At 41.8% G+C, this 22,272-nt stretch overlaps 2 protein-coding genes across 2 annotated transcripts in view; one reads left to right on the top strand and one right to left on the bottom strand.

Annotated features, from left to right (window-relative positions):
- Nucleotides 1–9,110: 9,110 nt before the first annotated feature.
- Nucleotides 9,111–11,740, bottom strand: znf503 (zinc finger protein 503). Its single transcript, XM_070840806.1, has 2 exons — nucleotides 11,110–11,740; nucleotides 9,111–10,725 (listed from the first exon to the last, which is right to left on the bottom strand). The coding sequence occupies exons 1-2, from the start codon at nucleotides 11,362–11,364 to the stop codon at nucleotides 9,298–9,300; spliced, it is 1,683 nt and encodes a 560-aa protein (XP_070696907.1). The 5' UTR covers nucleotides 11,365–11,740; the 3' UTR covers nucleotides 9,111–9,297.
- An 8,006-nt stretch (nucleotides 11,741–19,746) lies between these two features.
- The window catches only part of lrmda (leucine rich melanocyte differentiation associated), a 195,542-nt gene continuing 193,016 nt past the window's right edge, over nucleotides 19,747–22,272 (top strand). The window contains exons 1-2 of the mRNA XM_070841143.1: nucleotides 19,747–19,955; nucleotides 20,427–20,527. Of these exons, the coding sequence (XP_070697244.1) occupies nucleotides 19,917–19,955; nucleotides 20,427–20,527 (140 nt within the window). The 5' untranslated portion in view covers nucleotides 19,747–19,916. The remainder of the gene's footprint in view (nucleotides 19,956–20,426; nucleotides 20,528–22,272) is intronic.

The raw sequence follows: 22,272 nt of genomic DNA, 5'->3' as shown, positions 1-22,272 counted from the left end.
GAGATCTGGCTTGTCGACAGGCTTCACTGTGACTGACACTCTCATCAAAATGAGAATCCTTCTTGCCTGGGGGAGCTGTGATACCTGTCAAATGGTGGATATCTTTTAATGTTCCTGTCTCAAATGCATGTCAGAGCAAATGCCAAGTCCTAACATCAGTTATTACCTGGATGTTCAACGCCTGATTCCTCTTATTTACCTAGGTTTGAAAAAGATCCCTTCACTTGTCTTTTCTGGTTTCTTTGTGGTGAGAATCATCCTTGTGACAGTTTTTCTATCTTCAAATTTTCTGTAGATTTCATCTGTTTATTTTTTGATTGACTTCTTGGGTGTGCGCTCTGTGTGGAGGCTATGTCTAAGTTGCACGGGCTTCTTCACTCATAATTTGGCTTTAAAGGTTGATAGCTTGCATTTCCCAGTGTTCATCTCAAAGAAAATGAACAATTACACGCCTTCTCATTAACAGAGACACTCCTGCAAGCTCCTGTATGGCGTGTGACCTCCAGCTTACTCGTGTGATGTGTGTCTACAGGGGGGAGCAGTCCAGTGTATGTCTGTCACCACACTCTTGGTTTTGAAAAAGCTCCATAACTTCAAGTCATATAGAAGACAGAGAAGACAGTGACAGTTGTGTAACTACCAAGTGATATTTAGCCTTTAGCTTGTCATTTTGAGTGCATTCTCCGCAGTCAGTAACAACCACTCAAATCAAATATTTAAAATATCATTATCAAATATCAAAATGTCACGCCATTGCAACAGCTTTGCTCCCATCAAAGTCACTATGTCCACCGCCTCGGATAACAGAGGTAATGTCTCGCAAGCAGACACCGTACCATGTGGTATGCAGTCGGGATGGACCGTCTGTCTGACTCTGAATATCTGTTTGACAAGCCACAGGAAATGAAAATAGACGGCACAGGTCTCCTTTATCTGTCAGAGGATATTGTACCTTTGGACAGATGTAGATGACTGTCTTACAGGGAGATTTTTCCACACACAGTGTTGTCACCAATTTGAGGCCCCTCAGCATGGGGCTCAGGTGTGTGCCCACAACAACGTGATTTACTTTATACTGAGCACCATCTGTAAACATTGCGGAGCAGCACGCTTTAATGACAAGATCAGTTAGCCTCTAAGTAAAACATGAGATCACTAATTGGAACTCCAACTAGATTAAAACATGATTTATAGCTACTTTGCATTATTGTTCTCTTTTTCTTGTTTCTTTTCTCGTAAATGCACTCACCTAAAAAAAAAAAATATGCAGAGGTTATATTGTTTAATCTGTAACATTTTTCCTTTTCCGTATGACATAATGTCCCTATAATCATATTATCTGGAAGGAGCCTTTCTTGATGTTCTTAGTCTTAAACTTTTTGCGCAATATTACATCCTACTATTATCAATGTGCATCTTATTTCAACAGGAAAACAGAGAAACTTGCCTGTTCAGCAAACAGCCACCTATAATGTTTTCACTACACCTTCTGCAGGGCAGAGGACAACAAAAAAGGGAAAAAAACAAATGGATTGTAGGTAATTTGAGGTTCAATTTCTCAGTTAACACTAAAATGCATTAAAGCAATAAAAGTGATGCGAGCCCCCATATTTCCTGGGGCTGTGTTGCTGTACGTCTGGCCCAATTTGTCTCCCAGTCAGGCCCATTAGTCTACTGCGCTCCCTTCTTAATACGCTCAGCTCCCCCAAATGCCTCAGATCAATGTGTGATACATCGCAGCATCATCACTTATTGCATGCGGATGAGTTGAGAAATGTCCCCCTCTCCTCTTATTTCCTTGGAGAAGTCTCTATTGAAAGTCATGGGCACGGGCAGAGGGAAGTGGTTTGGTCTGGGGGTTGGCGGTGAAGGGGGGAGGTTTTGTTTGGTCCACTGACATGAATGAATTGCCGGAGTAATGTGGAGGCTGGTAATAGTTGAATAGTTTATATCAACGTGATAAATATAGCTCTCATAAATCACATAAGTGTTATATATTGCTGTTTTTCACACTTGGCTCCGACCAGGAAACTCTGGAGAATATCATAGGGGAGTGTGCACTTCCTATTTCTTTTTCTGTAAAAACAGAAAGTTCTGGGTCTTCAGTGGTTCCCTAAATTGGATAATGATCCTATGGAGTATCACCACTATACAGAGAACTATTAATGTGCCCATATGTTTCTTTACAGGTTCGTGACTGATTCTGTTTCCCCAAAAAAACAGCTGCTGAGGTGGGACATGGAGGCAAACACAAAGGCAACTGTGTGTGCTCCCTTATTAACTGTTTTTCATTAACCACACATTACCACAGGACTCCCTTGGTGAGTGAAAGTTTTAATATTAGTTTTTAGAATTACATTATGTGGCTAAATCTAGTCATATTCTAAATAAACCAAATCTGCCAACAGAAGCACAGATGTTTGCTATCTGAGAGAGGGAGGTGTTAGCTAGAAAATATGCAAACCTTGGCTGACAACCATCACAGCAGAAACCTTTGACGTAAGAATGGCTCTTGTTTGTGATGATTTGATAGTGATAATTGGTTGTGTACTGAAGCCACACTGTGTTAATCGTGTTAATCACTTTAGGTTCGGTTTCTTTGGGATTTCCGTATTCATTTATACTTTGTCAGGACCCATCAGGCTCAAGTAGGGCAGCATAACTCTCAAAACATTATTCATAATGGGTTTAACTGTTATTTTATTTTTTGGCTAAATTGGTATCATCTAGCTCACTTGCGCAGACAAATGGCAAACAGTGTGTGAGATGACAAAATGTTTCCATTTGTAACTTAAAAATATGACATTTTGAGAATATAGGAGGACATGGGAAGTTAGCCACCCCACACCACTGACATCCTATGCAAGCCAAAAATATTTTGTAATGTAACTTTTGGTTGTATCCACTTTCCTTTGATTTGACTCAATCAGCGCCCACCTGAGTTTGTGATAATCTTTGAAGATCCCTCTGAGAATGTGCCTGAGCTCTCTGGATTCAGCCATTAGCCTGTGCTTATGTGTAGGTGGATCAAACAACGATGACTCGCATGACTTTAAAGAAACAGTCATAAAGCCTCATAGTCACACCCTTCCTCGAGGCTAATGCGTGTTGTGGCTAAACAGCACTGTTATGTACAGCTGGTGGAGTGAACGGTGTCTACGATGTTATTCACACTGGAAAAACCCTCGATCAAAAAAATGCACCTAGCACCACCATGGTGCCTCTGCAACAGCAGCATAAGAAATTTAGTGTTTGGGGAGAAATCATAACGTTCAGTGTAGCAAGTGTCTACAACATGCAGAAATCAGCATTTGTCTACAATGAAACCTTCACAGCGTAACTTCAAGTAGCTTTCATGTACAGCCCAGACACCACGTCCCCAAGCTAACCAGTATTGTACTAGTATCCACAGATCTTGAGAGTTTAGCAAGGCTGCGTAGGGCCTGTGTTTTTAAAGTGTTTGTGTAGTTTCTGCTTAGGTTGTGAGTGACAAGTCCTGCCCTTTGGTGCCAGCTCAAATGAAATAGTTTTAATATGTTATAGCCTAACAGTTCCTTCAACACGTGAAGTGGTGCATACAGACTTGTTTCACATCTTACTTGCAACCATGTCTGTATTATTGATTCCTTATAAGTTATCTATAGTTTGTTCCACATAGCAATTCTCTGTTCATTATAATTTGCTTTATTTAATTTCCATATGGTAATTATACTATCACGTGCAAGTGATCACGATTTATTTCGAAACCTATTTTACTCATCAATTATCAGTCTTGTGTAATTGATCAAGTTTTACTGCATGTCCGTAAGTTTATGCAGTCAGATGGAATATGGCATGTTTTTCACATCTTGTCTATTGACACTCAACAAAAATAAAGAAAACTAATATAAAGTTTATAAAATATGTTGACATTCAGCATTTAGTTTGTATTTTTGCATAATTTCAGTACTCATTACTTATTACTTGGTGAAAAAAATTGGACACCAGTCATGGATGTCAATGTAACTACCAACCATCTAGTGCTACTGTGTCACATATGTATTTGCCATAAATGCCAATAAGAGCTTTTGGGGCTGAAAGACATAGAAAACCAAACATAATAGTCAAAGATAAACCAGTTTTAGGAGGCTTCTGTTTGTTATGCATAATATATGATGACCATGTGCATAATACAGCAACCTCAAATGTAGGCCTCACCTACACACAGTCATCCAGTAACATGAAAAACTTACTTGGTTATTAAAGTGTAAGTTTCCTAGAAAAGATAACAAATTAAAGAGTATTGACCAGTCATTATATCTTCACCCAATACGACAGAAGAGCTTGGTTTGTGTAGTTAGTAAGCATGTGAGTCATGGTAATTGGTGGCCCACACCCATAGAAATGACATCATGTACTCATACTGTCATGTAAGGCCAGTGACACACCATCAGGATTTACTCATAGAAGGGAGAGAACAGCAGAAGACAGCAATTATGTGGTAGACTGAAACCTCAACCTGTCAAAAAAAAAAAAAAAAACTTGGAGAGCAAATGCCTTTATCTCAAATTAAGCAGGATGACTCTGTCTTTGATAGTCCACTGGGTGGCTACACACAAAGACAGATGCCGTTAGAAGTCCTATATTGTATTCACACAGCTTCGAACAATTAGAATAACCTTGTGATTGTGTGCCTGAACGCCTTGAAGATACGGAGCTAAGCCACTGCTGATTTCAAATGAAGGCAAAAACGCCCTTTGGAACTGAGCCCATCCCTGACATTTCCTCTGCTTTTTACATTTATCAGTGACAGACAACAACCTCATCAGCTCGCATACTACTCCAACATACTCCATTAAGGTGCCTGGAATAAGAGTGCATTTCCATAAAATATTCGTTGTCAGAATCAGAAAATGGGCAAATTATCTGGACACTAAAACACCCCAGTGCACAGTGGATCCCAAAGCAGACAGAAATGACCTCATTTAGGCTGTCTAAGCACAAGAAAGTGTCTCGCTGGTTAGAGATCTGAGTGGCACGGATAGATCAACACAGCCACTTCTCTCACATCACCTGGATGAGCACTTTACATTTGTAAATCAATGAGGAGGGTAACCACATGTAGAAGAGCTGGGAGGGATTTCTGTCTGCCTTGGCATAGATTTTGAGAACTAAATTACCACTAGTGCTGCTCTCAGTTGGAGACGGCATTCTAGGATCACTCTGTCGTGAAAAGGTGCTTTAGCGTTGATGGATATAACATGTGACCAACAACAATGTTGATTTTTTTTTTTTTTTTTTTTTTTTTAATCTCCTGGATAATAGGCAGATTTAGCACAGATTTTCCCAGAGCAGTGGATCTGGTTACGACCAACGAGTCCCTGCTTTGTTTCATGCTGCTCATTTTATGGCTTGATTACTACAATCGCAAAGCTGCGGACACCTCAACAGCCCGTATCACCATAAATCACACAGTGAGATAATGTTCCCGCTAAGATGACACCTTTTTACTACAATTGGAGCGCAAAGACGTAGTTGGGTAGATACATGCAATGTAAAGTAGTAGCCACACAGGACGGCGGGGATGCTAACAAAAGGCCATTCTCTGTGGTATATAAGTAGATGTATAATTTGAAAAGTAGCAATCTATACTTGTAAAACGTAACTGCATGTAAGAAATATCAAGTGGCCATAAACGGCGCAAACAAAGCCATTATTGATACGTCTCTTTTTCCCATCACTAGGTGCTTGTATATTGGAATTGCAGCCTGATAAAACACACACACATACATAAAAGATAATAATCGCTCTTTGACTTATGTCTGGCATGGGGTTGAACATTATAGCAGCTTCCCCTTATTGACACAGCTGTTACCCAAACTATAGACTTGCCACTGCAGACGACGGCATGTCTTTATATTGTGCCACACACCCACTAATGACAGCTTTAGTGGTGGTAATTCAGTAGGGTTGAATATGGGGTTAGGTGTGTGAGTCACGTCCTGGGCTCCCCCCCCCCCACACCACCTCCTTTGCCAGATGTCCTGCAAGGTTTCCTGCGGTGTCTCTCTTTTTCTGAGGATGCAAGTATGTCCCAAGAATCTAAAATGGCTGCTTTAGGTCTTGACCACACATCTGACGAAGCACTGGGACATTTTCCGTGAGTGGCGGTTTTTCACACCTTCTACATTTCTGAAACGGTCTGGTGACTGTGTTTTGTGTGTGTGTTGTCTTGTTTTGTGCGTTTGACTGCAGGTAGCCGCTAACATGGCTGCGCATTTTTCAGACCCTCCATTAGGTAAAGCAGACAGGAGCGTAACTGTGAGGCCATGAAACACACAGCCGTCTACATTTAGGAATGGAAAGTTTCTCTTTAGAATCTTAAATAGATCCGTAACTTAATGTCTTTGTAAGACCGACAACCTCTTTAAATGACCTTTTAAGTGTCACCTCCCTAAACCACTTTAATTATACTGTAAAGTTGCTACTGCTGCTGCACCATGCTGTGTTTGCTGTTTCAAATCCTGACCAATCCTCATCCGTGTAAAAACCCCCTGACCTATGACTGTTAATGTTTACAGGGCCAGATTAGGGAATACACCCCCCTTAAACTAAAGATCACAGACCCGTGTCCCCTCAAGACCCCCATCAGATGATTCACTTGGTTAATAAGATCCCTGTTGAATCCATAAAATTCCTATCAAGCAGGTTTGTAAGTTCCAATCACCAAAGTATTTTTTTTATTAATATTATTATTCTATTTAAATGATTAAATCTCTTAAATTTGCCACTATGCTGTGGTGCGGTGCACACCTAAGCACTGTTAGGCCTTGATGGACAAAGTGAATATGCACTTTAATACTCTGTCTCTAATCCCCCATGTTCTCTCTCCTCTGTGTCAAATCTGCACAGTGAGAGAGGGGAGGGAGGGAGGGCTGGGTAGGTGGGAGGGTTGGTAATTCATGCACACATGTGCCTGCCTGTTCCTCCGGTGACAGGGCCAGGGGGAGGGGCACATGATAAATTGCCTTCCACCGGGACCCTCCGAGCACAGCCACCATGATGTGGGTAGAAATGGAAATTGCTCCCTTTCACCGTCATTACATCAGTTTAGGACGCGTGTGGGCCTGAAACACACGACGAGAGGAGTTTGTTTCGTCTGACTAACCGCTGTGAGATAGACAAGGGAGAGCATAGCTGAGGAGGTATTCTAAATAAATAATAAGTGTGACACAGCTGGGTCAACAGGGTGTCCAAAAGAGCTGAGACACACAGTTGATGTTGTTTGCAGTTCATTATTAAGAGAAAAAATAGCCCCCCCTTTTTTTATTGGCATCTATATTAAAAGCCAAACTCTATGGCGAATTAATTGTGGCTCAGTTATCTACCCATGCACCGATTTGTAGTTTCCTACATATTAAAACACGTATTAGAGACATGCAGCTGATTTTGCTCATGAATGTCATGAGGAAAATCAACATATTCAGTACCGTAATCTGTGCAAGGTAAATAAACCAAAAAAAAAAACAGCATCATTGACACATTTAAATTATTCGTGTGGGATGTTATTTGTAATTTCAAAAAAATAAATAAAATAGAAATAAGATTTCAATATGCGCCTGATCTTTCAAACCATCAAACCAGGACTTGTGAGTGTCTGCATCCGCATGAAAATCCCACAACTTTGCACAAGTCAGACTTTTTTTAATAACAAATTTAGTGCTGTGTACATTAGATTTACAGGTGGGTGGGATTATCAAATGCAAATTAAATAATAATAATAATAATAAGCATCCCGGCAATGTTCATCCAATCAAAATAACCCAGAACCCATGGATGTCATGTATAAACCAGGTGATGGCCTCCACGTCGTGCTCTCACCCTGGTGGAGCATCAGTGTAGCTCTCAGCCCACAGCTTTAGCATAAATAAGAAAAAAAAAAAGACAATCAAACACCCTCTTGTCAAATTTCTAGTGCAATCAACCCCAAAGCTGCTGGCTTTTAGAATGATCCAAGTCACCGTCCGTCTGCGTCTTAAGGTCGTCAAACTGATTTTGTTTTTTTTTTTGTGTGTGGATATTTTAATTTTGCACGTAAAATACATTGTTGTGCTCGTGGTTTTAAAAACCAAAGAAAATTCAGCTGGTCCAGCATTTTTTTTTTGTTTTGTTTTGTTTTCTGTCTGGCGTATTTCACAAATGTTACTCTGTAAGCAGGTCAAGCAGCAGGTAAGTCGACAACACCTGGAAAAAAAAAAAAGACCCTTCTAAAACAAGTTTTTGACAAAATTCATCCACCAGCAAACTAAATTCTCGCATAGAAATTCACTTTATAAAGCCCGTTGAATTCTGTAAACACACACACACACACACACTTTCACACTCACACACAACCAATTCCCACTCTCATTCAGGTTGCATTTAATTAAAACTTTATAACACGTGTGCTCTGACAAAAGTAAACGTTTAAAGCTTCTCAGTAATTTGGCATTTTAAATAATATCATAGAAAGAAAGAAAGAAGGAAAGAAAGAAAGAAGGAAGGAAGGAAGAAAGAAGGAAAGGTGCACATTATATTAGCAAATAGTCAAAGTGACTTCTGATGAGAAAGCAATGAATAGTTTTTCCAAAGTGTGACAAGCCTGTAAACTGTAGAACTACATCGCAGGAATTATCAGATGAGGTGTCCTTCACCTCCATTCATTTAACACACCTTTTTTAAAAAAAAAAAAAAAAAAAAAAACTGCCGGTAAAACAGAAACATGACTGTTATTTCAAACTGAATAATGTAAATACTTCAGAAAATGAGGCACACGGAGATTTGGAACAGAATTGTTTCTTATTTTTTCCAGAATACATACAAAAAAATACCAATTCTCTTTCCAAGGTGTACACCTGAAAAATAACGGCAATTTAAAATGTGGACAATTTCTGAAATTTAAGAAACAAACATGCATGTAAATTATTTTCTTCTCAATGAGACATTAAATAAGAACAAATACAATCATAGCAATTTCAAATTAACATCGAAATGAAGACCCCTACTTTAATTAGTACTCTAACATGTGTGTGTGTGTGTGTGTGTGTGTGTGTGTGTTTTTCACTTTACCTATAGAGTTCAACATAATGCACTTTTTGAGTTGCTCAAATATTTTCCATTTGCAGCTATCATCGCCTGCTTTTAAGCCGACATATAAATAAATACAGTTGAAGTCCACGGATCCCGCCCATAAGTTTAGCGCTGTTAATATAAAAGTCTTTTATATTTGCATTCTTAGTACTATAAACTTTTCAAAGTCTTTTTTTTTTTTTTTGTCCCTCACTGGTATCCAAGCGCTGATGCTGTGGTGAGTCTCTGACCGTACAGTGCATAAGGGGAGTAATAAGGGCCGGTGGCAGCCGGGACTGGGACGGGGGCACCGGGGGTTGGCAGGGGGCTTTTGGAGTACGGATGGTAGCGGGTGCTGAGTCCTAACGCGTGATGCGGGCTCCTTAGAGCCAAAGTTCCGGGGCTCCCGGGGGCTCCTGAAGGTGGCATGTGCATATGGCAGGCCATGGCCGCTGCTGCAGCGCTGGCCAGTGATGAAGACCCGGGGTAACCGGATATCAACTTCTCCGCCCCAGTAAAAGCTGTGTGTGTCCTCAGGTGGTTCAGGAGCTCTTCTGAGCTGGAGAAACGCTTGTCGCACGGTCCATTTGCCGACACCCAGTTACAAACGTGGGGCAGAGGGTCGTTGGGGAGCATGAAACCGTAGGGGTACAGGGGGTGTCCGCTAAATGATGGCGGGGAGGAATGAACGCCATGGATGGGGTGTGTCGGGTACATTAGTGGGTAGCTGGATTTGAGGGCGTTAGCGGCCGCTGCAGCTGCAGACTCGTGCGTGCAGGAGGCACTGGCTGCGCCCGCTAAGTGACTGGCACAATGGTAACTGAGGCAGTAAGGGTCTCTGCACAGGCTGGCTGACATGATGGACGGTGGAGAAGCCCCAGCCAAAGGGCTGGATCCAGCCTTACTGCAGCCCAGTGAACTAGCCAGCTGTGCGTTTACCAAGCTCCCTCCGTGGGGCAGGAAGTGTTGAGGGTAACCAGCATAGGCCCCCGCCAAGCTACCCGGGTAGGTCATACCAGCAGGAGGCAAAGGGAAAACTGTCTGCCCCGGTTTGTAAGGAGAAACCGGCGCCACAAGTCCTGACCCGAGAACGGATGCGGAGGATACAGAAGTTACAGATGGGGACTCCGAGGAGGAGGTTTTAGTGCCAGGCGTCGTCTCCTGGTGTTGGTTGACCTCGACATTAATTCCACCACAACTCACGCTTATCCTGCTGTGGCTAGTGGTGCCAGAACCGTCCGTAGTGCCATTTTTGTTACAATCAGACTCTTTCTTGTCATCCCTGTCCCCACATTTCCCCTCTGATGGCATAGGGGAGGCTGAAGTGCTGGAGTGGGGGCTGCCTGTCCGCGGCGTAAACGGCTGGCAGGTGGCGCTCGGCACTCGGAAACCAGACTTCTCTCCGCCTGAGACGCCCGAAGACGAGTCCTTCTTGTCTGAAGGTTTAGAATAAGGTTTGAAGCTAGATTTGTCATCCACACCGATGTCACTCATTTTCAAAGGACCGGATTTAGATTCCTTCTCACTAGATCCATTTGATGTTACGGAGGATAATTTGGAGGAGGGTGGCGGATCCGGTTTGCCGATCTGAGAGCAGGTCTGCGCCAGCAGAGCCAACGGACTTTTCTTGGCATCTAGCTGCAAAAAAAAGATTAAATATATGTTGATAAATGCTACAAAGACGCACATCCACTGTTTTTACAGGATTACAACGTGCACAGCCTGAGTGGAAGCCCTTTCATGGGAATATGCGCAAACATGTCCAAACGGAAATGTATGAGTATTAACTACGCACGGCTCTTAAGTGAACAAAACTACAATCGTGTTGATTATTAGAGAGAAATTATGAGGTTTATATTAAAAGTAGCTGTTTAAAGCAGCGGACTCACAGTTGGACAGGATATAGTCATACGGGACAGCAGTAGGTTCCCAAAACACTGTCACACGAAGCACCAATAAATAGGCTAAACGAACTAACACCGTGATAACACAGACTCCGAGTATTAAATATCTTCCTCTTACCTCTATAGGACTGACCGGGGTAGAAGGCAAAGGCTGCAGATACTCCGGGTGCAAAATGTGTCCCGACCGTGCGGTGAGCATTTTCACAACCTTGATAGGAAGTCGGTTCGCTTGCCGTAGTGGATCACTCGGAGGTGCGGAGTGGAGAAAAGGCTTGCTGATGCTCGCTGAGCTGCTATTCCGAGAACTGCTGCTTTCCCAGGCTACACGAATATCACTATTTTTCAGGGCAGAAGCCGAGGGCGACGTGATCATGTCCCAATTGTCAGGAAATGAAACGGCGATGCTTTCGTCAGATTCATTAAGAAAATCAAAAAAGCATCGAGCCAATCTCTGGGGGTGGTGGTGGTGGTGGTGGTGGTGGTGGGGAGGTGGGGGGGTGAAAAAACGGAATCGTAAAACGGTTCAATAATAGGTAATCCTGGTAATAAAGGAGCGAAGGCGCGGCGGCTGGAAGGAGAGTGCGAGGTTATCGCAGATCCGCGGCTGCGTCTTGCACCATGAGCGCTGCGCCTTGAGTGCAGTCTGTGTGCAGGTCCTCGCTCTGTACTCCCGAAGTACGAACTGGTAGAAATTTTCACTTCAAAAGCAGCTGAATTAGTCCGAGATTAAAGCCTTTGCCGCCTTCCAATCAAATGGGACCCTGAGGTGATTGGAGGGTCAAGGGGATGTGACGTTCTCCTCTTTGTAAGCGCCTCTATTTCGACAGCTCGGGGGAGGAGACAGGCTGCAATGTTTTGGTTGCCGCGAACGCTTACAGTGTTTTTTTTTTTAAATGGGGCTACGAGTTCTGTGGACGCAGACTGGAGTGTGAACAGTACAACACACGAACAATCCGGACAGTTTTAATACTTTGAAACATGATTTATTCACTTTATTTGCAGTTTTTCACCCCATTGTGAAATATGTCTGCACATGGACGCTCTGTTTATTCACCTTGTGCTTTGGGGATATTTAAATCACGTTTTTTATCATTAGTAACACGCTGATTGTCATCTCAGTGTGGTGTTAAAGGAACGTGAGGTATGATGGCATGATCTGCTCCTGGTTTCTGCGGAAACTGACTGACATTAGCGACCTTTTCACGGCCTGATCACCTCCAAAGTCGCTACGAGGATGCTCGTTCGTGACCCATGTGAGTGGGAAATGTGTCATTCAGATCTCTGTCTGTATCTCAGCGCGAGTTTTATTTGCTATTCTCTGCCTGTAACCCGAGAGACGCACAAAGTGTGCGCGCGTTACGCACGTCCACCTATGGGACGGTGTTTCTTCGCCTGGCAAACATAAAACCAACCACTTCAGCTTGAATTCCCTAAACAGACAAGCGTTGACAGGAATAGACCAATGTAGTGATGGAGGGATGTGAATGTCACATGTTTTCAGTATAATATACACCGCCCTTCTATTTCTATCTCCACCCCTCCGTCAAGTGTCAATTCTGCTCCACCGCAATCAATCAGTTATTTGTCAGACGCTGTCAATCCACCGCTTGATTTATGTCAGCTATTGTGGCTGATTACATGCCAGTGTGACTGCGGGAAAAGAACAAATGGGGAGAGAGAGACATTCTGTAAGAGACACCAAGTTTTCAGAGGAAAATAAATCGATTCTCGAGTTAAGATTTAATTTTTTAGATGCACCGACAACAGCCCACATCCCCGGTCCAGACAGGGTGCGGGAACAGGCTGCACGAAGTGAGCCACACTCTCTCCAACAACAAAGTGTGCAACTTTTGGAGTTCTTCATCAGACACCTCGGAGGTGGCACACACATGATGAAACTTTAATAACTCGCAGACAGCTCACACGCTTTGCAGTAACTGTTAGTCCTTTAGGGTGCTAAAGTGCTTTTGGTATAATGGCGTTGACAAGAAGCCGTTTTAATGGGGGGGAAAAAAAGGTTAACATGAGAAAAAAGAAACATCTAATAAATAACATAAACAACACGATTAACAAAATGGAAAGTTAAAAGGGGTGAATTATAATTTTCTATTTTCATGATTAACTACATCTAATGTTACATCTCCTCCCCAAATAAGTTAGTTTAACTGCAAAAGTAAACATTCATTCAAAAATGATAATGTGCCACAACCACGCTGTCTGAAAAAAAAAAAAAAACAGAACCCTGTCCATTTTGGCTAAACGCGTCTGCTATTGTGCTGTTAAAACCTGTCATGTGCCCCGGGCACACTGTCATCTGCGACAGGAATAACAAAGACGGGGAACAAAAAAAGAAATCCAGACATTTTATATTGATGTCAGCTCGATTTTATTTACATACAATGAAAATGATTTATTTTCTTGAAGAGGTAGAAAAGCGGACGGGGAGAAAGAAAAGAAGAGAAATGGTCTGTCAGGCCGCTGAGAAAAGAAGTTTAAAATGCCTTGAACTATTCACCGCTGAGATGGCTAATCAGTATTGAGGCTCCGGGGCAGTCGGGCAGCTTTTCAATGCGGTTCTCCTTTCATCTCAATCGGGATGGAGGCGCTCAATTAAAAGCCTATCAGTTTGTAAGTAAATCAACGCCTATCAAAGTTGTCACATCAAACAAAACGATTATTATTGCAACCCGCCTCTGCCATTAATCTCTTTCTGTGGTAATCTGCTTGACAGGTCAACTTGGAGAGCATGAAAACCTGGAGTGGACAGTCAGGGGGCAAAATATGTTGTTTTTTTTTTTTTTTTGGTGAGAAAAATTCTATCTTATAGTCTGTATAAATGAAATACACAATGTATTTGAGTTCATAATCTGCCACAAGTGCAATTAAGGACGAAAAGTAGGCTGAAGTGAGTAAAACACAATAAAACAAACAAGTTTATTCTCATGCTGAAAAGTAGAATCTGTTGCAAAAAATGTAGAAATAAAACTGAGTGCTGCTAAAGAAGGAAAAAAAAATCCATTTTTCTGCTAACAGCTTGGCTTCATCTTAAAGGCCTGTTCTGGTGTGTGTGAAAACTGTGTATCAATAAATAAAATACAAATCGTTATTGTCTTCCCAATGAATACATAAGTCAATATTCTGAAGAGTGTGTTTGATAGAAATAACCCGGAGCACCAAAACAGGCCAACAGTTTGCTTAATTTAATGTGAGAGTTTGTAAGAAGGGGGTAACAACAACAACAACCAAAAAAAAGAAAAAAAAGTCAAAATGAGCGCAGCATTATTCCTTCAAATGTTTTTTGTCTGGCAGAAACGAGAAGAGGGGGGTGTGGGGTGGGGGGGGTGTTTCACAATATGCAAAGATGTGTGATTGATAACAGGCTTGCTGTTTTCTGCAAGGGCTGTCAGTCCGTGACACAATATGTGAGTTATTAGGGCAAAGAAGGGCAACCATAAATTTTCACTGTCAGGCGAAAACCCTCTTTATTGTCCGTGTGACGAATGGGCTTCTGCACCAGACACCAAAATACTCGGCATTCCTCTTAAATGGGAACACATTTTTGCGACCATAATTCATGATATTTAAATAGAAAGTTTTAATATCCCCGTATATTTCACAACACTGGCATGTTTATGAATCACTCTCCGCGTGCAAATACAACTGTTTACATCTCGTGTTGGACTTAGCAGGATTACTGTGAGCTACACGCTGGGCCGACTTACAGTCCTGATCTACATATTTATATAAAAGTGTGAAGCCATCATAAAATGAAATTTAAAAAAAAAACAACACACAATTAAACAACTTTCACATTTGCAGAGCTTCAAATCTGACCTATAGTTTTAATTCTTAAACCACGTTTTGCATACGCTCTGTCTGTTTTGGAGCTCTCCATGAGGATAAACTTCTGATTATTATTTTTATTCCCACTCTATTAATTACTTTAAGACGATATTCCATTTTTTTGTTTTTTGTTTTGGTTTTTTGGATCAATAACAATATCAGTGACAGATAAAAGAGGATACAGAAGAGGATTAAAACCATGAAAGCGCATGCAGGAGGTAGAAAAGGTTTGTCTCCAACTCCACGGAGGAAGGACAGGTTTACAGGAAAGTCCGTGCCACGACATTACCTGGGATCAATGCCTATTAAGCTCCGATGTAAAAACGTCAGAGAGGTAAGAAAAAATAAAAATAAAAATGACACTGACAACGTTAGGATGTAGTCCTTCCGCCTAAACGGAACTCTTTAGCATGGCACAAACACACCAAACATTGCACTCTGTTAAATGTGGAGCGCCGCAAGGAGCTCAGTGGAGACTGAAGCCATGCGCACTCTCTCTCCCTCTCTCCCTCTCTCTCTCCCTCCCTCTCTCTCTCTCTCCCTCTCCGCGCGGGCAGCAGGCACAAAGTGAGGCTTTTTCCGCGTGTGGGAGGTCCCGCGTGACGTCACAGAGCACCCAGCGAGGCAAGGGGGAGCAACATGGTGCAAACCCAAACTTTTCTCCTTTCTCTCAACCAAGCGCCCCAAAACATGCAGCTCTACTTCATGAAAAAGCATTGCAGCGACTTGTTTTCACTCATTAGCAGGGAGCTTCCATCAGAGGAGGGGAAACACGCTGCTGAGGGAAACTGTTTGGCTGCACTGTCTGCCTCAGGACACACACAATAATGACTGAAAGACAGTTTGGTAACTAAGTGTAAACTTAATCATAATAAGTAATATATTCTCATTTGCCCTGGGATTGACTGGCAGCCAGTCCAGGGTGTACCCCACCTTTGACCCAATGTCAGCTGGAATTGGCTCTGCTCTTATTTTTTTATTCTTTTATTATTACCCACCGCTGCTGTAACATTGTAAATTTGTACATTTTTCTATCTTATCTGTATTGTAGGTGAGCGCACTAATCCTCAAGACACCATTTTTCCATAATAAAAGTGAAATTAAAGTCGATACGCAGAGTCATAAAGGTCTGTCATATACTTGATCCATGGGAACACTTAACAGACAGACGTATCATGAGGCTGCGCTAATGTAACAGGCAGAATCCAAATTATTGTACAGTGTGATGTTGACCTGCCAAGTAGTCAAGTTCACACGGAGCCAAGTTGTGACTCAGTGTGAAATGAGAAGGTGTCATTCACTTGTTTACATGCACATTCCTCGACTCTAAGCTAGTGTGACGATAGAAAGAGGAGCAGAGCTTTCATATTTTATCTGAAACATTTTATTTCTTTATTCAAACAATCTTGTTTCCATCTGCTACGCCTTTATGTTCTTTGACCTAATACCCAGATGGTAGACTCACAACTACGATCATACATGGCATGTATGGTATCAGGGTCATGATATGAATATAAAGGTAAGTGAGAGTCAAATAGGTGTAATGTTTCAATTAATATTTTGGTATTGCTCTATGACCTGTTGGAGCAATTTCCTGATCGCACCGTGCCATTACATCTTTAACCAGTTATCTCTGCAGTCAGGGCTTAAGAGATACATCATATATTTGAACTTGGGTCATTTAGGATCAGATATTTTACAGAGAGATTCACGAAATTATGAACAGAAATTAACATTTAGGAGAAGATTGCACATGAAAACCCAGTCTTTAATGAACACAAGTGGGAGTGTCACCCTATGTGTGTGTCCCTTCCATTTAAATAGCTTCTTGGGGACATTTAAAGCTTAAATGTTACAATCCCCAAACTATGGACGAATAGACAGGAACATAGGTTTGTAATCAGTCACTGAAGAGAATAATGGTTTTGCTCCTGCTTCCACATTTGACTGCATTGCAGACGACACATTGTTGTGTCTCTGGCAGTTACAAACCAAAAGTGCAGGGTTTATTGATTTAGTGATGTGGTCTGGGTCAGTAAGAATCGCCATCACGACTTTGCAAACCTTTGGTCTTATGTTTAGTCTTAGAAATAATAAGACAGATATTGTCTATTCTACACCACATGTGGCATTGTTAAGTGGAACCAACAGGTATTAATTACAGTGTGACCATGAAGTCTGTACAGAGCTCCCCCCTCAGGGTAGAATAGTGTGCAGATACATCAAACCTAAGAACTTAACTTATTAGTTTAGGACAGTAGAAAAAATTATATTATGACTTTTTATTTGTATTCATTGTTGACAGTTTTACATTTTTACTCCTCTAGAACTGTTCTGCGCCCCTTTATCTCCTTTTCCTTTTACTGTCTCTCTTAAACTGTCAGTTGCTAAGTGCATGCTAATTGCTCTGACTACAACTACTGCTGTTTTTGCCAAGTTTGATTATTGTTGAGCCGATTTAGGAGTAAAACCGGGGATGTAACGGCATATCAAATTTTGCGATATCGGGATCTGATATGATATGATGTGATATGATATGAAGTTTTATTAGTGCACCAGTTGCTTTCTATTAGATGTAACATGCTAGTCGGCTTAGCCTGGCTAGTTGCAGCGAAAATGGACAATGATTAGTATCATATTGTACGCCAACATCGTTCAGGCAGTCAGGTATATCAGTGGAAACACTTAAAACATGCCATTTATAACGGCAGCACCCAAATGTGTTGATAAGCAGAACAAGACAAAAACAGACGGGAAGAAAAGTCTTTCTCCCTGCAGCATTCAAACAGCCTCTCACTGCAAATTCAGACCGTGCCAAAGTAATAACTTTCGCTATAAAAGTGGTAATCACTGCCAAATGCGGCCATATGGGGTTGGATGTCAGCATACGGTCAAAGTGCCGGAGTCCTGCTACAGTGTGCCCTCACGAGTGCATCTCAGTCAGTCCGTTGTGCCCTCCAAGTATACAAGCACAAGCCACAGTTGTGGCCTTTGTTGTGGCAAAAAATTTACATTTGTGGAAAACTTTGGTCTTGTTTTGAACCAGAGCATTTGCAGATTAATTCCGTACCCAATATGTTGTGATCCACTACAGTTACCCACGACACCACATGAATAAATCCATATTTTTATTATTTTCACTGCCATCTTGACTTCTTGAAAGTTTTCTCGAAACGACTACACTGAAACAGTTTAAACAAGCTGAAGACTTTTAAAAAAGACTTACTGTGGTTGTAGGTTTACGTTACATTATAGGCCAAAACACTTGAAGTGGTAAATGATCCCCAAGGGAAGACACAGAGCTCTTTAAAGGGCTCCGGGTGGACGTCCTCCCTCACCAATGAACAACCAGAGTACAATATTGACATCAGATTGTTCCAATGATGATCTCCAAGTTCCATTTTCTGTTCTGTCACACACATTCACACACAGAAGCGATGCGTCCGGAGCAAGTTGGGGTTCGGTGTGTTGACACTTCGGCATGCAGACCAGAGGAGCCGGGGGATCGAATCGCTGATCTTCCAATCGATGAAGGATCCTCTCTACCTCTGAGCCACAATCCCAGATTATTGAGTACATTTAAAAATGTAAATTGCAACCTACTTTCAAACACATCGCTAAAAAAAAACCTTTTGACCTTTTCAACAGAGTACAAATGTCTTCTTTCATGTCTCTTTTTCGGGACATACACTGCTGCATGGGCTGCATGGCACGAGTGACGGTGCCTCTCTCCTTCTGTCTGGAGTACTGGAAGACTTATCTCCCAACATGCAAAATAAGTGGAACCCTTTAAGTAGTTTTTCTGAAATGAGTATGTGCAGGCTGCTTTAAGCTAGCAACGTTGCTGTATTAGCCTAATGCACTGAAATTATATCGTGCTAAAGAGCAGTTAGCATTTCTTAGTTAAGTTCGGTTTGGTAATCAGAAGAAATGCATTGTGATAAAAGTTAGTTTTGCAGTAACTGTGGTGTAATTGTATCTGAATGTGTAATGATTCAAGCTGCATTTCATTTGTGATCTGCACTATTGCATGCATGTTGATAGTAGCTGGATATGCTTGTTTCAGTTATAGCCCTCTATAGGAGATTCTCATTCATTTCAATTAAAAAAAAGGGTTAAACGTGTTATTTCATGGCTGTGCATGAACAGTAACCTGAATTCATTTTGAATCTAAGCTTTACAATGTAAGGTCTTTGGGTTTAACATGGTTGTAAGACTACAGTGATGAATTCCATCAGGATGGTAAAGGATGATACCTTTTTTGTTTTTGTTTATCCTCTCAGCTCTTACAGCAGGTTTTGGAGCTGCTGTATCATAAATAAAGCTTTTGTGAACCATTAGTTGGTGAGCAAAACGATCATTCAGTTGGGGATGCACAGCATGCACACATAAGGCTCATTCCCACCCAAGTCCACAGTTGAAAATGTCATAAGCCATCATTTTACTGCTTTGTTTTTCATTGATCATAAGAAACTACAGATAAATATCCAAGTGGTGTAGAATAAACATGATGCTGTCAGTTGGTTTTCCTGCCGTCCTCCCAAATTTTTGGACTCACAAGCTGCCAGCGTATGACAAAGTGCATCTCAAACGGCCTAAAATGATTTAGTTTAATGAACTTAGCCACAGGAGAGGTCAGATCTGTCACATGGTGTAGTCACTGAAAACATGCACAACAGAGCAGCTTCTTGCAAAAAAAAAAAACAGCCTGCAAAAATGATTTTCCTGCAGAGCTGCTTCCTTGAAAATGTGGAGGAACTCTTAACTGCACCCATTCTTTCTTTTTTTTTCTTTTTTTTAACGGAACGGAACGATTTAACACCAGGGGAAACGTGATCCTGTCTCCTGAGACTGTTCTTCTCTGTCAAACACTACTTCCGCACTACAGCCGGTCAGCTGATTGAAACGGCACGCGGAAACTGTAAAGTAAATTGGAACGCGCCAGTGTATCGGGCTGAAGATATAGTAGCCGGGAAACATCCCCCTAAACATCAGCGTTTCATGTTGGCAACTGCGGGTTTCCTCTCACCTGGACAGGACTTGGGATTTCAAGTCAGATAACTTTTTCTCAGGACAAAAGTTATGGCGCAAAACGAGTTTGTCGCCTTGAATGGGACTCAAGTAAGTTGGTTTTTTGGATGCTGTTTCTGTCGGACTTTGCCTCCCCCCCCCCCCTCTGCTGCATGTTTAGACGGTAATAAGACAGTGGCTGTTTTAAAAGATTGACTTTATCGGTACTAAATTCTAGTTCTGCTGGTTTTGTTGATTTTCTTCACTGGTGTCATGTGACTTCATGAGACTTTCAGTTTCGTAGTTCCTCCTCCAGCTTGCACAAATATCATGTGGTGAAGTGAACTTGGTCATGATCACTGGAAAGCAGACAGAAAATTGATTCTGAATGAATTCACTGTGGAGTTAAGTGATTATGTGGCACCATGAGTCATTCATATTGAATTAAAATGATCCCATTTCATTGTTGTTTTAGAGGAGGGGGCACCATGAAGCAATGTTATTCTACTGTGCTAATGCCGGCCATGCTGCTGCTTTACTTATGTTATCTCTCTCTTTCTTTTTTTTTTTTAATTCTGAAAGCTTTCCTACATCGGCCACGACTGTAAAGACATCCCAGACTTCCTCGGAGACGCATACGGCCAGTTTGCGAGAAGGCTGGATCTAAGCTTCAACCTGCTCAGGTAGATGACAAACACGTGATCACCTGGATGCATAATGCTGTCTGTCTGTATGTCTGTCTCTCTCTCTCCAGACGTACATCTTTACTTTACATCAGGCTCGATTGGATGTGTGCCATCAGTCTGCAGGTGGCCAAAGTGTCATCGCAACATCAAAGAGCTGAATGAGCGTTAGAGCCGAAGCCGGTGCCACGCTGGGGCAGGATAAAAGGCACGATCGATAAATGTGACATGCTAATTCAGGGGCAAATAGAAGAAAAGATTCCTCTGTCAGGACATGAAGGAACACTTCGTGGCAGCCGCTTCGGAGGGGGCTGCCATTTCAACAGCAGGACTAGCATAGTTGACCTGGCAAGTAAAAGAGAGGGGATGATGGTTATAAGGTGCTTTTGTTTCTGAGCCCTTTTCATGACTGTCAGCCCGTTAAGCCGTCTGAATAGAGGCATTTTTTTTTTTTTGTTGAAACAAATGTTGTCTTGAGGCAGTTGTCTTTGCTGGAGCTGTTGAGTCCTCAACTTAACTGGTTTAGATGGTGTTATGTTGAAAAAATGTCTCATTTAAATAGCGTTCAGACCAGCTAGAAATATATATGTTTAGGGATAATGGATGAATTAATGGACCCACTGTTTAAGTGGCTGTAAGCAAGGCACTGTGACTATGAACCATGCTGATGGGGAAAAATCAAACAATAGTACCTTTTGACCTACTGACATAATATAGTTTTTCTTAGTATGGGGCTCACCTTTACTTAAGGTATTATAAAATAACATGTGCTACAGTGTGTGATTATTCAGTTACCAGGAGGGCTGGCCTTGGTTAACTGAACCTAAATGCAAAGCTACATTTAATAGCTTAAACCAGTGTTTCCCCAGACCTGCTCCTGGAGGCCCCCCTTGTCCTCCATGTTTTAGATGTTTCCCTGCTCCAACACACCTGATTCAAATGAATGGGTTGTTATCAGGCTTGTGCAGAGCTGGATGGCGAACTGATTATTTGAATCAGGTGTGTTGGAGCAGGGAAGCATTTAAAAACATGCAGGGCAGCGTGCCTCCAGGAGCAGAAGTGGAACACACTGGCCTAAACATTGTCAATGTTTTTTTCAACACTTTATCGTTGAAGCATCACATGTATTAAAGGGAAACAACTTGAGCGCACCATCTCCGTTACTGCTGGTATATTTACTGTTTTTACGGCATTCTGCGCAACTTTTGTCAGAAAAAGTTAGTCAGTTGACCTCTGATTGCAGTGATATGAGTGATAATAAATGAGCAGTGAGGGAGATGGTATAGGGCACTCATTGAAATACTTAGAAATGAAAAATGTCCTAAGATAAGATAAGATAGATAAGATAAGACTTTATTGATCCCCCATCGGGGGGGAAATTTGCATGTTACAGAGGCAGGGGCAAGATAGGCATAAATAGAAGACCATTACTGGTGGTCATTACAAGACTTTTTCACAAAAAATTTAAATTTTATGGTGAAAATCAAGGTCAGTGAAGTTACCATATATGGTTTCTTGCCGGTCTGTCATGTAGCCTGATTGTCGCTGGTTGGCTTGTAGTTCTACTTCCTCATGGTGAGGCAAGGGGCGGCATTTTGAGCTCCCACTTAAGTTACCAAATATGGTCTCTTGCCCGATAAAGGGTTAAGTTCCGCTGCTCTCCGATGCTGATATCATACATTCAGATGTGCAGAAATAATTTTACAGTGGAGGCTTGGCAATTGGAAAAACAAATGTTTGCTCTC

Source organism: Pempheris klunzingeri, chromosome 12, assembly GCF_042242105.1.
Source record: "Pempheris klunzingeri isolate RE-2024b chromosome 12, fPemKlu1.hap1, whole genome shotgun sequence".
Lineage (NCBI taxonomy): Eukaryota > Metazoa > Chordata > Actinopteri > Acropomatiformes > Pempheridae > Pempheris > Pempheris klunzingeri.
Note: the sequence above shows the minus strand (reverse complement) of the source record. Positions and strands in the feature narration are given on the sequence as shown.